Raw genomic sequence first — 15,475 nt, 5'->3', positions numbered from 1 at the left:
TCTCTCTCGTTCTCATCACACCGTCCTGTGAATAACATGAACATATGTATTGTGCACATTATTAGGCCTTTCCTAATTTGATACCTGTTTTAAGCGCTCATCACTGCAGTCATCTTTGTTTGCATCTACATTCACAAAGCAAACCTGTAATAAAAAAAGAGAGAAAAAAGGTAGTATAAGGTTTCTTAAGAAATTTAGCAAACAATTTAAAGGTAATTAATATAAATACATTTCCTACACTTGTAGCTGGATATGGCACCTTTTCATCACACAAGAAGAACTGTCATAAGGTCAAATGGGAGTAATATACTGGCATTAAAATGGGAGAAGAAAAGGCAAGAAATTAAGAGCAATCGTATCTTTCCAACACAAATTCTCTTTGTCAAATTGCCAAATGTAGCCATTACACTAGAATGTAATGGATATGGGAAAACAGAGAGGAAATCTGGCAACGGCTAGCGCGATGATGCTCCTCCACATTGCCTGCCGCATGACTCCCACGGCCACAACACAGGACACCTTGCACTACATAGCAACTACTATTAGGTAAGATATAATTCTTCCTATTACAGCATGTAGCTTCAGTTCATTTACTGGAAAGCTGGAAGGTTGGAAAAGGGAAACTAATGGAAATTAAACATTTGTAATCAACCAGCTGGGAACAGGTTAAGTTTGTGGTGTATGGGTTTAAGATCACATGGCTCAAAAGGATTCTAGCATGTCCAGATGAACCTAATAACTTTTTGGAAACTGAATATTTTTATCTTGGGAAGAGGGTTCATAAACCAATGGTACTCAAGGGCTCTGTGTAGCCTTAACCAGGCACTGCAGCTGCCAGAATTAGTAAAACATCTGGTAATTTTAGACGTGGTTCTGTGGAAAGTGCCAGTTTCACGCTGAAAAGAGGGGTATTTTTTTCCATTGTCTGACCAGCTCTGATCATCATCTGTTTAAGCAACAACAGTGTACTTGACACTGTAGAATACTAGAGATTGGCCAAAACAGGAACCTCAAATCCAACCCTTTTTTAATTTGGGGATTTTTTGTGGGGGAGAAGAGAGCCAATTCTGAATCCTCCGCTTTGGTGGTAAGCTGCATTCAAGGCAAAAGCCCCAAAACTGGACTTGCTCCTATTTTTGGATGTGGCAGAAATCTCAGAAGAACAGTCTGAGATTTAGATGCTGATACATCTTGACCTAAACTCCAGTCCAGATTCAGGGTAGAGTCCAAATCCTACACTAACCTTTAATCAGGTTTAGCGCCAAACTTCATTTGCTCAGCCAATTGCTCTGTAATAATCAGAGGAGGAACAAATTCCCTGTCTGATTCAACTGAAGACCTATGTGCCTCAACTTTTGTTGCAGTCAGTGGGAGTAGCACCTCGCAGGAAGACTGCTCAAACCTCATACGGCACTGGCTTCTTAGACAAAAAAAAATAACTGTAGTAACTGTAGTAACTGGCTGAACATTGACATCTTTTGAATGCTAACATGGCTGGATGTATTACAACAGACAAAACATTTTTTTTTTCCAACAGAAGTCAAAGGACTTGATTATCCTAGTTCATGAAGGACTCTTTGGGAAATGCTTTCTCAGCACCTGCTCACATTATCATTAGGCTTAGACAATATTACTTCACTTCCATAAGCTGTAAAACTCACTTAGAAAGGTATAAAGTTTTAAAAAAATGAAAATGGTACATTTCACCAATATACTGAAGTTAGACATTCTGCTGCATATTATATGTCAGTTCCACCCTAACGTAGCACTCATTTCAGCTTATATATGTACATACCATATGTACAGAATATGACCATCTGTAGTAACAGCAAGCATAGCAGATGGAAAGACTCAGCCCTCCCAGTGTGAACCAAAAAAAGTGCAAAGAAGAATACTTTTTGCTCTTTAAAAGAGTTTATTTTATTTTAATAATGTAACTTCTTTACACCAATACAAAAACATATTTTCCACCATTACACTTTAAAGAAAAGTATTTCTGTGCTTGAGGATGTCAGCAAGAAGAATGTGTCACTGTCACCAGGGTTTTATGTATGGCTAACTTTTAAGATGTACTTATTAGGAAATGGACATGTCAAAGCCATAAAGTAATAAAAATACCCTTTAGCAATACAAACTATAGTTACATAATGTCCTGAGCCTGTTATAGTTAATTGTACAGAGGAACAAAATCTCCCTTTCTTTCAGTTGATTCTTAGGAGTTGTATATTACGGAGGCAGATGGTGTATACAACAAACCATTAGAAAATATTGGTGCCAGATTTTGTTTAGCAAATACAACTTTGAATTTTGCAAGTGTCCACAATGATAATATGTTCCTAACCATATAAATGTGTGTGTGTATGGGTATGTTTATATATATATATATATATATATATATATATATATATATATATATATATATATATATATACACACATACAAATACATAGGTGAATGGCCATAATGAATTCAGCATAGATGTCAGGAGACATTTTGAAAACCTGGTGAAAATGTATACCTCCATTTTTTTATCTTCTCAAGCATGCTTCAGCTCCTGTTCTGAGAGAGAAGATGTGATTTGGGCTTTTAAGTGCCTGCACTTTAAGTGCTTTTGAAAATTTTACTCTGGGACTTAAGGAAAAGGTGCTTTATTTCTTAAAGCCATTTTGGCTCTATCCCAAAACTGGATTCAATGGGAGTTTTTCTGTGCCAAAAAAAAAAAAAAGTCTGGCTCTGCTCTCTCTCTATGTATATATGCACATACATACATACAGTGTTACTCAAACACATTATTTTCCAATAATCCTTGTTTTTGTAATTTACTGCATGCCTGAATACTGATGTGGTGCTGCACATGATTGACCTGAAATATCTATTGTCTCTTGTAACAGTGACATCAGCTGCCAACTTAAAATATGCCTCTACCAAGCACGCGGTGAAATTGTCAGTTCCATTTCATGTGGAGCGGACGGTATATATTTAGCTCTTTTATGCCTCAGTAGAAGAAGGAGAATCATGTGCAGGTATATGCATTATTTAAAGTCACAGCTTGTTTCCTTGATTTTTTTTAATTTGATATCCAAATGCATTTATTATATATATGCCTAAAGCAGTACTGTATCCTATATATCTGAATACACTGACAGGTGCAAATTTCATAGAAACTGATTTATTACATTGCCTTATTACTGAAATCTCCTGGAATTCTGCACTTGCGTGGACTTTTCAGATGTGAAGCTATAGGCAACTACTGCAAAGATAAATGTTGTGCCCCAGTGGTTATTGAAATGTATTACAGAATTTGCTTGATTTTTTGCTATTTTAACTGGCCCCAAAGTACTGCCAGATTCTAGGAGACCCATTAAGAGTATATCTGTCCAATTTAACGGACACGAAAGGAGAAAACTGAATCTAAAAATCACTCATGGTTTTCAGCTTGCCTGATATTAATGAAATATATTAGGTGCATTGACTTATATTGGTTGATAAGCATATGAGTGTTATCACTGAGAGATCTCTGTCATAATATAGTAAACGGACACTGAGGTATAATTGATAATTTGAAAAAAAATGTTTTAACTGTACAGATTAGGAAAAGAGATTGAGGTTAGGTTGGTGTTAGCTAACCCCAATTTAACCATGAACTTTTCTCTAATGTAGATGCAGGTTAATACCTTTAACTATAATTTAGCAAGACCTTATAGCCTAACTCCAACTTCAGCTCAATGTGGGAGCACCCCAATACTTCTAGATACCAAACTGCTCCTGTGTGTACCTCCCTGACACACCATCCTTATTTCTGCCTTGTTGCCAGTTACTCCCATAGGCCCTACCTCATGGTACCCTGTTATGATGTTTGTTGGGGCAGGTTCTTCAGACTGATCCCTGTGTGCATCATCAAACAGAACTGGCCCACTAGCATGCTAAACTTGACATTGAAGGATTTTTAGTCTCCATGGCTCGCAGAAGAAATGAGATAGACTTCATATCCTCTCTAATGCTTATTACTGGAACTGCTTGGGGGAAGGGGGAAAGAAAGGAAAACACTGTAAAGGAAATTTTCAAGGAAAACAGTGTCAAGGAGCCAGAAACTCCTGAATCTAATCCTGGCTCTCACACTGTAGCCCTTGGGCAAATGCCTTTATCTCGCATGCTCTCCCCCTTTCCCCCGCCTGCCATCTGTAAAACAGGAATAACGATACTTAGTAAACTTACATGTTATGACAATAATTTGTTTATGCTTATAAGTCCTCTGAAGAGATAATGCATTATATACATATTTCTACTTATTTTATTTATTAACAGATGGAATGCTAAATTCAGGGCCTCCTCACTTCCACATGCAGCCTCACTTCCACATGCAGATAGATAGTAAGGGAATGGTGGCCTTGTTGGCTTCAACCCCACTGACAGTAATAGGAGATGGTGACAATTTTGAATAAGGGAAACCTGGTGATTTATCAGTCTTTCATCACATTTTCATGAGACAAGTAAAAAATACTCCAAAAGTCATAATAAAATAATCAGAGTTGGCAGTACTGGTTACTCCTTATTTCTATGCCCAACAAACCAGTCAGGGCTCCACTGTGGGTCAATGGGGCTCTGTGTCTCAGTCCATTCCTGTTCTAGAAGTTGCAGGATTGGAGCCCTAGCAACCTGAGGCTTGACTCAAAGCCCATTGATTTAAATTGGAGTTATTTCAAAGGGAGACTTTCTAATTCAATGAGCTTTGGATGGCTCATACCCATGCCAACTGCAAGAAACAACTTTTTTTATGCACATCTGGCTAGCATTATAGAAGTAAAACACTATCTAGGTCAGGCATTGAAAGTCAAACACTGTTTTTTATTAAAATAATGCAGTCAGGAATGAAGACAAGATATTATTACAGAAAACAACTGAAACCAAATGTACTATTCATTTGAGTAGCACCAACTGACCTATCTCCCTATGTCCACTCTTTCATGGAATGCTTCTGATAAACTTTCAGTATTTAATTTTGTTTCTCCTTTTATTATTTCTGACTTATTACTGAAACTTGGTTATCATGTTAATATAATTCTTTATAAAAGCTTATGTCTATATTACCCATTTCTGCTCAAATGACTCAATTGTGGGCCCTTCTACCTACTGACTTTCTTCTGTAACCATTTAAATGTCAAGTGCAGTCTCTGGAAACTAAATAATTTATCTACGATGTTTAACAAAACCAATAAATCTCATTCCTGGGCCACTCTCAATATGATGTTGGCTGAACTAAACCAATGCTGGCACAAAAGAAGATGCGACCACTTAACTTTAACATTAATTTTATCTCCAAGCATCTTCCTCTTCCTAGTTATACAGAAGCTTACACTAAAAAAAGGGCCAGACTGTTGCCATGGAAAACCCATGTGCTGGAAACTTTTTTGTTTTCCTCTGATTGTTTCATAGTGTGTCACAGAGGAGCTGGCTTCTCAACAGAAAGAGCAGGAATGAGTTTAGATCTGAGATCCGTTGAGGGTCCTCTTGGCTCCCCTGATCTCTATGGCACTATGGTTCCTCCCTCATCCTACAACATAAACAACAAGACTCTTGGCAGATCTGATCTACAATAAGTTAACCATCCAGGGGACTTAATGCAAATGTGTCCAAAGTTTAAAATGCTTCCATATGGCTGAAAAAACAGAGGGAAGATTTTGTGGAAATTTTTGAAATTTCCCTCGTTGGGTTCAAATATTATGAAAATGTCATAGATTCTCACCTGTCATAGATTATGAAGTGCTGCTCTAAACTATTATAAATAAATTAAATGATAATTTACTACAAATAAAAAAACATTAGCAACAGTCATGGAGAGGCAAAGGAAGATAATTAAAAAAATAAGTATTTAAATCCGTCCCCCTTATCTGTGCATATTAAATAGTTTTACAGTGCACTAACAGCATTTTTAGAACTCAAAAGAATGACGGAATAAATGTTAAGCCTAATTTTATGCTAATGATTTCACTAAACAAAGATGTCAAGGGAAAACATTCCATCACACTGGCAGGCAGGGATGTTGAATAACCTCAAGCTCCAACTCTTTTGGTTCTCCAGCATGCATAAGTAAGTGGTAACAAAGCATTAGCACATACTTCAGCTGGATGGAAACACGAGGTGCTGCATTATACTTGTGCCTTTGCATCCAAAGTTAAAATGTGACTATCTCAGAAAGATTACAAGAGTGCCATTCTCCCAGCGCACTTCTGCTATATAGTAGTACCTCCCAACCAGTGGTCATGCAATTACAAGTACACTTTAGACTTCCAGAACTGATACTCCAAGCTGCTTCTCCTTCCTAACATAACACTGACATGCATCTCCTATTCAATTTTGTATCCTCTCACTCACAGTGGAGTTGGGATGGTCGGAAGCCCTGGCCACTGAGCTTAGAAGTAGGGCTGACAAGCGAATAAAAAATTAATCGCACGATTAAACAATAGAATACCATTATTTAAATAGTTTTGGATGTTTTCTACATTTTCAAATATATTGATTTCAATTACAACACAGAATACAAACTGTACAGTGCTCACTTTATATTTATTTTTGATTACAAATATTTGGACTGTAAAAAACAAAAGAAATAGTAATTTTCAATTCACCTAATACAAGTACAGTAATGCAATCTCTTTATCATGAAAGTTGAACTTACAAATGTAGAATTATGTACAAAAAACCCCTGAATTCAAAAATAAAACAATATGAAACTTTAGAGCCTACAAGTCCACTCAGTCCTACTTCTTGTTCAGCCAATTGCTCAGACAAACAAGTTTGTTTACATTTACAGAAGATAAGGATGCCTGCTTCTTGTTTAAAAGTCACCTGAAAGGGAGAACAGGCGTTCACATGGCACTGTTGTAGCCGGTGTCGCAAGATATTTATGTGCCAGATGTGCTAAAGATTCATATGTCCCTTCATGCTTCAACCACTGTCCCAGAGGACATGCGTCCATGCTGATGATGGGTTCTGCTTGATAACGATCCAAAGCAGTGAGGACCGACGCATGTTCATTTTCATCATCTGAGTCAGATGCCACCAGCAGAAAGTTGATTTTCTTTTTTGTTGGTTTGGGTTCTGTAGCTTCCGCATCAGAGTGTCGCTCTTTTAAGACTTCTGAAAGCATGCTCCACACTTCATCCCTCTCAGATTTTGAAAGGCTCTTCAGATTCTTAAACCTTGGGTCAAGTGCTGTAGCTATCTTTAGAAATCTCACATTGGTACCTTCTTTGTGTTTTGTCAAATCTGCAGCATTGAACATGCGCTGAGTCATCATCTGAGACTACTATAACATGAAATATATGGCAGAATGCTGGTAAAATAGAGCCAGAGACATACAATTTTCCCCCAAGGAGTTCAGTCCCAAATTTAATTAACACATTATTTTTTTAACGAGCATAATCAGCATGGAAGCATGTCCTCTGGAATGATGGCCGAAGCACGAAGAGGCATATGAATCTTTAGCGCATCTGGCATGTAAATATTTTGTGACGCCGGCTACAACAGTACCATGTGAACGCCTGTTCTCACTTTCAGGTGACTTGTAAACAAGAAGCAGGCATCCTTATCTTCTGTAAATGTAAACAAATTTGTTTGTCTGAGCAATTGGCTGAACAAGAAGTAGGACTGAGTGGACATATAGGCTCTAAAGTTTTATATTGTTTTGTTTTTGAGTGCGGTTATGTAACAAAAAAACTACATTTGTAACTTGCACTTTCATGATAAAGAGATTGCACAACTATACTTGTATGAAGTGAATTGAAAAATACTATTGCTTTTGTTTATCATTTTTACAGTGCAAATATTTGTAATAAAAAATAATATAAAGTGAGCCCTGTACTCTTTGTATTCTGTTTTGTAATTGAAATTGATATATTTGAAAATGTAGAAAAACATCCAAAAATATTTAATAAATTTCAATTGGTATTCTACTGTTTAACAGTGCAATTAATTGCAATTAATTTTTTTAATCATGATTAATTTTTTTGAATTAATCGAGTGAGTTAACTGCAATTAATCAACAGCCCTACTTAGAAATCTTCATTGTGGGCTACAACATGTAGAAATGAGTGGGAAATGGTAGTTGCAGTAGACTACACTGGTAAAGTTCCCTAAAGGTTGAGAACCAATATTCCAGAGTATAATGTGGCAGTATGGGGACAACTGATGGCTTCCATGACAGGAATGGTTTATATTATACTTTCTTAATTTTTAGGGTGACACAGATTTGGAATAAGAGAATACAATATGTAGGTGGCACCACAACATCTTTTCCTCCAGGAAAACCAAACTACAACATTTAGCTCTTCAACTCACTGATACAAGAATACAAATAAATAGATTTATCAGCTGCAGCTTTTCAGGGTCATATGCTGGGATTTCCAGTAAAGAGCGAAGAGCTGAAAAAACGAGGAAGGAGCATCAACACTATTATGGGGCTACTGTGAGGCAAATTATTCCGCTTCCTACTCCAGGGAAAAGGGGCTGCAGGACTGGGTCCTATGCATGCTTTGTTTAGGACAAGTCCTCTTTTTAAAGAAAACAAGAGATTGGCTAGAGTGTAAGCCTTGAAGGGCAAGTTCATTTCTCTGAGAGAATGGAGGCAGAAACCTAAAAAGGAAAACCCTGGGAAACCTGGAGGTCTGAAGGCTTTGTCTGGGCTCATTGTAAGATAAATGTTCACTATCATATACAAACAAGAATAAGGGTGCATAATCAAGCACCCAAAAGTTGGGAAAGCAGAATTAAGGTCCCTCGCCCCAGCCTGTCCCTGGCTCTTCCTCATCCCTGGGCGCTGGGGCCAGGCTGCTTCTTCCTGGGCACAAGAAGGGGGGTATAGGAGAAAATGTCTCCCTATGCAATTGCCTGGAAAAGTCCTGCTCTGCCCTAGGCTTTGGAACCCTGCTGAGCACAGATGGATTCTTTGGATAATGTAGTAAAAAACTTCTGCTGAGCATGTGCAAGCAGTGACTATTTCCAGAGGCTTGGCCAGATTTCAGTGGATTTGTAAAGGAATGGCAAAAGGCACCTCTCTGATCCCATACATTTGCCTGAAAATGAAATCATGAATCACCAGCACTCCAATGCTCATAGAACTTGTTGTACAACTGCATTAGAAAGATTCATCAATTCAGTCAATTTGACATCTTAAATATATGCACTCAAAACCCTAAATGCCACTGCATAATTAGGAAGGGAGGCATGGCTGCACCTTGAAATTATTTTTTTTTCTTTATCTGCCGTTCCCATTACTTAGATTTATTTTTGCACTGCTTTAGCAAAAGCCTGAAATTATTAGGCCAAGACCATGGTGTTTACATGAGGTAATATATAAATTGAATTCATATTTATCTGGAACGAAGCATATCTTCTTAGTAATCTCTTATTGAGGTTTTCAAAACAAAGCACTTTTCAAGCACCTCTCTTGGTAGAGAGTGACAGTTTCTTAATAAGATAAGCACGAAAAGTAGCTGAACGAGAAGATACTGTATACAAATAATACAGCCGTAAAGCAGACAACGTGTGGATAGCAGTAGTAACGAATCTCATGTGTAAAATGACAAAAACAGTACTTTGCATATGCAAGATCTGTAGATATTTAAAAGCTGGCCAGACCAAACAGGGCAAGATTTTGTATCAAGATATGCATGCCCAGCTTCAAGCAGAGGCTATGTTGCTGACATCTGAAGCCAGGATCCATACTGTAAATGTTTTAGCGGTTGGGGCAGAGGACTGCCCTGCACTAGTATAGCGAGAGGGATTAGATTCTCCAGGAAGTACTTTATGATTCTAGCTCCTATGGTTTCAGGAAAGCAGTCTACATCTCTGTTTTCCTGGCATTTTTTCATTCATTTCCCCCATCTGAAGACTTTACATTTAACGATACCTAGCCCTTAAATATTTTTTCATCCACATATTTCAAGATGCTTTACAAAGGATGGTACCAATCCCATTTTACAGAGGAGGGAAGTGAAGTACAGAAGTGAAATTACTTGCCTAATGTCCCAAAGGTTGTCAATATGAAAGCCAGGAAGAGAATTTGAGTCTACTAACTCCTAAGCCAGTGCCCTATCCACTGGACAGAGCCACTATATACTATTCTGTTGTAGACCTCTGTCAAACTAGATTGGGGTAATGAGCCAGCCAAAGCAATGCAAACTGTGATGGCTAGCTGGACACTATCTGGTAGATAGAGGACTGATTATAATTGACAGTATTGAAAGGGCGGTGGCAGGAGTGGGGCAGCCTACCCTAGTATTTAGCGAATGGATTGGGAGAACCAGGAGTTGTGGCTTCTGTTCCTAACTCTGCCAGTGACTTCTGTAGTGACCTCTGGACGTCACTTCCATGTCTGTAAAATGGGAATGATAATAGCCAGCTTTGTAGGGTATGCCGATTCCTGACTGAAGGGTGCTATATTTGTTCTGAGTACTATTGTTATATGCACCTCTAGTTTAAAGAGCGAGGAAAAGCCCGGTTTTCTACCGCCCCTGAAATACTGCATTGGTTTATTTGAGGCACAGTCATGGGGAGGAGTTCTGCTGCTGGCTTTTTCCGCAGAGAGGCGGCTGGTTTCAATAGTAACATTTTCTTCCCCATTGTCCCACTTATACTGCATCTAAACCTCTTACCGGGCGTGTGTGTGTGTATATATATATTTGATTACAGACTGTTACTAGATAGACAGAAGCTTATTTTTGCAGCCAATAGATCACTGAAGTACAGAACCAGAACAGAGTAACAGAACTGATGTCTGTGTCATTACGTCTGGCTCCCCCCTCCCCCCCGCCACAGTTTGATAATAGTTAACACATTGCTTCCCCCCCCCCCATTCAATTCTTCCTTTTCAAGGGATGATCTTTTTAACTTAATTTCTTATGAATGTCTTCATGCTGAGGAGGTGAGGCTTGTGACATTTCAGCAGGCTGGTAGAAAGAAAAAGTACATTTCCTGGTGGTGTTTCGAGACACACCTTGATTGTACCCAACATAAATTGCCAACTCAAATATATTCAGTGTAAAAGGAGATCTTTTGGGGAGTTTTCACCTGATTTTCTTGATTAATAATGTTTGCTTTGCCCATGGGGGGGAGGGATAGCTCAAGGGGGGGAGGGATAGCTCAGTGGTTTGAGCATTGGCCTGCTAAACCCAGGGTTGTGAGTTCAATCCTTGAGGGGGCCATTTAGGGATCTGGGGCAAAAATGGGGGATTGGTCCTGCTTTGAGCAGGGGGTTGGACTAGATGACCACCTGAGGTCCCTTCCAACCCTGATATTCTATGATTCTATGATATGTCCATGTGGTTCCATCTCAGCAGTAGCACAGGACAGTATTCAAAGCATGAGGCTTGCATTCAGGAACTCTGGGTTCTGTTCCCTGCTCTACTACTGATTTGCTAAGCCATCTTGTGGCGTGTGTGTAAATCACATAATCTCAATGTGCCTCAGTGTTCCCATCTGTATCTAGAGATAACGCCTTTCTTACTTCACAGGGTATTATGAGGATTAACACAGTAATCTTTGTAAAGCACTTGGAGATTCTTGGAAGAAGGCAACTCAGAAATGGAAAAATTATTTGCATTTAGATGTATCATCTTTTGTCATAATCTTAATTTTGGCAGAATTTAGGCTGATTTTCCGGACATTGATTCTCATCACTCCCATTAATGTCATTAAGAGTTATGACTATGTATTGATGACAGTAGCATTGTAGGGCCCAACTCCACTAAGCACCCCTGCTCACCCCACACATGGCAGAACTTGTTCCTTAATAGTTAATGATTAAAGGAGATGTGAAACTGAGTGTAGCAAGTGAAGTATTTGGAATAGCAGGTTATTTACACAGAATAAAAATGACTTGCTTTTGGAAGGTATTTGAACTAATTATCCATACAAATTTAAATGTAGTGCTGCTTGTGTTTAAATTCCATACTTGCCAACATGCCTTTGGCAGAGAAACCAGCTGTAAAATGTAGAAACGAGAACGCTGGGCGGAAGGTGTTTGATTTTCTAAAGACGTGGATGCAGGATGAGATAAGTGGAAATATGAAGAAGAATGCTTTGGCCTTATCCATTGGAAGAAATCATGGGGGAGAGAAGAGAGATGCGTGTCAATAGCCTGGAGGTCAGGGTGTTCACTGGGGATGTGAGAGACCCAGGTTCATGTTCCTACGCTGCCTGATTCAGATCATGGACTTGCTCACGTGAGCACCCTAAGCACCGTGCAATTGACTATCCTTTCTCTCCTGATTTTTCACCAATTTTGCAAAGGCCTTAGTTTCATTTCAATGTGGAACAAAAAAATTATTCTGAAACCTCAATTTTTCACACAGTGGAATTCTTGCTTTTTGGCCAGCCCTATGTCTAATACATACTTGCAGTGGGTACTTCTCTGGCCTTACTTAGCTCTCACTTGTACTAATGTAAATCATGAGCATCTCCTCTGTAGTCAATGGAGTTCACTAGTTTGCATGAAGGCTCCACTATCAACAGCAGAATTCAGCATTGGCCTTAAAGTCCACGCAGATCAGCAAAGATGGAGAGCCCTGTGGGGACACAGCAACTTCAAAGCTAGCATGATCCTTCCCTTTCTCCTCAGCAATCCACAGGACTGGAGAAAGTGACAACTGCCCTCTTCTGGGCGTGAGAGTGGAAGGAAATTAGACACTTGCTTTCCCTCTCCTCTACCTCAATCTTTGTTAGCTTGGGGCCATGTAAATAATCTGTTAGCCCTGTCAGGTTCTCAAATACCCAGGGTCTCATTCTGTTCAGTGTGCATGTATAACTCATTAATGTCAATGGACCTATCTTATTTCTCTGCCTCACTCATCTGATATACAGTCAGATTCATCTTGAGATAGGCAATTACTACTTGAATAATATCCTTCTGGTTTGGGGCAGAAGTGGAAAAGGGGTTTTTGTTTGTTTTTTTGCTGATGTAAAAACAATACTTAGTGCTGTGTATCTTCAGGGTGAAACACAAACATGAGCTAACTAATCCTCACAGTCGCCTGTGGGATAGGTATTATCTCCTTTGTACAAATGGGGAAACAGAGGTTAAGCAGTGGGATTAGAACTAATGGTTTCCTGGCATCCTGTGCTGTGCTTACGTTCTTGTGGCAGAGGGCTGTTGTAAGGACAATAGATACAGGGAGCAAAAGAACAGTAAAGAGCATTCTCTTTTCTTCATTTTGTATGTATCTTTTCACTTTAACTTCACTTAAAACGTAGCAACTATAGAAAAATAAACATCCCCACTAAGAAGCGAATAGCTCCCTTCTTCAGACACTTATATGGAGCTTCATCAGAGTGCTGTATGGTACAAACCATTTACCCTTATAGTTCAGTAACTCACTGAGACATGATTCTCTATTGTTAACAACCCCTTTCAAATTAATGCAAAATGTCTGAGTAATGTTTTCAGTTCAGTGGCTTTTTAAAAATTCTCTGGCCTCCCCCAATTTCCTATAACAGGTACAGCTTTTGCACACCTCAGTAGCTTAGATCCTCAATGGTTCAGATCTCCAAAATGAACCACCTCTTCTAACAACCCTGTGCAGGTTGTCAGTAGGGACTGAACCTGAAAGCACAAACCTCTACCACTTGAATTCAAGGAGTATCTCATCAGTTAGGAGCAGCTGCTGATGGCCATCCTCTGAACCAGCTACAAGGCAGCTGGGCGTAGGTGGCCAGTATGTTACATAGTATAACTGTAAACTCTCAGCCAATCAGAGGCAAGAGGGTTGTCGGTATAAATATTTGCTCTCTGCAGTCAGTCAATAGGAATGTGGAATAACCTCTCTCCCTGAAGGGAGATGGGGAAGCGTCTGCATACAGTGTTCAGGAAGCTCATTTACGTGCGATCCCCCCACCCCACCCCATGTAGCTCCACAAGTGCTGCCAGTGGAGCAGATGAAGGTTTCAGCTGCTCCCCTTGACTGTAGCTGACTGTCCCCAGGAGCAGTCAGCCCGCAGTACAGATCACTTCCATGACCTCCTGAGTCTTCTGATTCCCTCCCGTTCATGTGAACTGGGCCCAGGATATGGCCTTCAATAGCTGTTCTCTTCCCCTCAAACTTAAATCCCTTCAAAACATGTGTTCATGGTACTAAGAGGCCTTAGTGCACTTTGGCAAGAGCTGATGAAAAAATACATCTGAAATTTGGTCCTAATTATATTTGAGAAGGTCCATAACTCAGATATCTTGGTGGGTTTATACCAACCATGGGTTGATATGTTAAAGACTGCCCTTATTTTAATGGCATGGCTGCATCTGTGAATCAGCCAGAGTCCTGTCTCCATATTTCACAGCTTCAGCGACAGCTGTGACTGTTTTCTTCTCATTAAGGGTTATTCCTTTTGGTTTTGATGTAATTAATTGTCACTTATGATTTATACTTAAAGAAAATATGCCAATAAATATTTATGCCATGTGTGCCATCTGCTCCCTTTTGCTGTCCTGTATATAAAATATGTTAATAATTAGTTTAACACATTTCTATTCACCTCACGCTGTAATTTATGTTATAGTGAGCCCTGTGGTTATGACAGCAGGAAATTATCATAGACCTGGGCAAGAGGTTTGTTTTGGAAGTAACATCAGGGTTCCCATTTCTTAAGGAACTAGATCTTGGTGCTTTATGAAAATGACATCTTAAGATCCTGAGGGGGACATTGGCTGCACTGCTACACATAAACCTCCCAGCTCTATAGAGCAGTATTTATAGCATTGCAAGAGATAGGTATGCAAGAACTGCTATTTTTTTTACTGTGTGGTAAGTTAGGTGGGTGGATCACAGGGGATAAGAGAAGATGGCAGCTCCAGGTTGAAGACCAGAGGGTAACCAAACCAGATGTTAAAACCCAAAGTTTAGTGTCAGTCTCTTCTTTCCCCACAAAAAAGATTACCGAAAGAATTCTGGGCTCTGTATAAAATGAGTGTAGCGCTGGTTAGAAAGTGCTGACAAACAAATGTTTAGCAAGTGTACAAAGCCAATATAAAGACAGCAGTTAAATACGATGGTAGTTCCTTCTGAAAGCAAATGCATGCAAGATCAGTACATAAAGGAAGATCTTGACTCACAGACTTTAAGGTCAGAAGGGACTATCGTGATCATCTAGTCTGACCTCCTGCACATTGCAGGCCACAGAACCTCACCTACCCACTCTTGTATTAGACCCGTAACCTCTGGCTGAGTTACTGAAGTCCTCAAATCATGATTTGAAGACTTCAAGTTACAGAGAATCTGCCATTTACGCTATTGTATACCTGTACGCGACCCGTGCCCCATGCTGCAGAGGAAGAGGAAGATCCCCAGGGTCTCTGTCAATCTGACCAGGGCGAAAATTCATTCCTGACCCCAAATATGGTGATCAGTTAGACTCTGAGCATGTGGGCAAGGGCAAAGCCCACCAGCCAGACACCTGGGAAAGAATTCTCTGTAGTAACTCAGAGCCC

The 15,475-nt window shown here is 39.5% G+C and overlaps 1 protein-coding gene across 4 annotated transcripts in view; it reads right to left on the bottom strand.

Annotated features, from left to right (window-relative positions):
- SPHKAP (SPHK1 interactor, AKAP domain containing) overlaps positions 1 to 15,475 on the bottom strand; it is a 90,924-nt gene that overhangs the window by 27,937 nt on the left and 47,512 nt on the right. For all 4 annotated transcript variants that reach the window (XM_074963864.1, XM_074963866.1, XM_074963868.1 and 1 more), the window contains exon 4: positions 85 to 144. In XM_074963864.1, coding sequence (XP_074819965.1) covers positions 85 to 144 — 60 coding nt within the window. The remainder of the gene's footprint in view (positions 1 to 84; positions 145 to 15,475) is intronic.

Source organism: Natator depressus, chromosome 9 (genome assembly GCF_965152275.1).
Source record: "Natator depressus isolate rNatDep1 chromosome 9, rNatDep2.hap1, whole genome shotgun sequence".
In the NCBI taxonomy this organism is placed as follows: domain Eukaryota; kingdom Metazoa; phylum Chordata; order Testudines; family Cheloniidae; genus Natator; species Natator depressus.
Note: the sequence above shows the minus strand (reverse complement) of the source record. Positions and strands in the feature narration are given on the sequence as shown.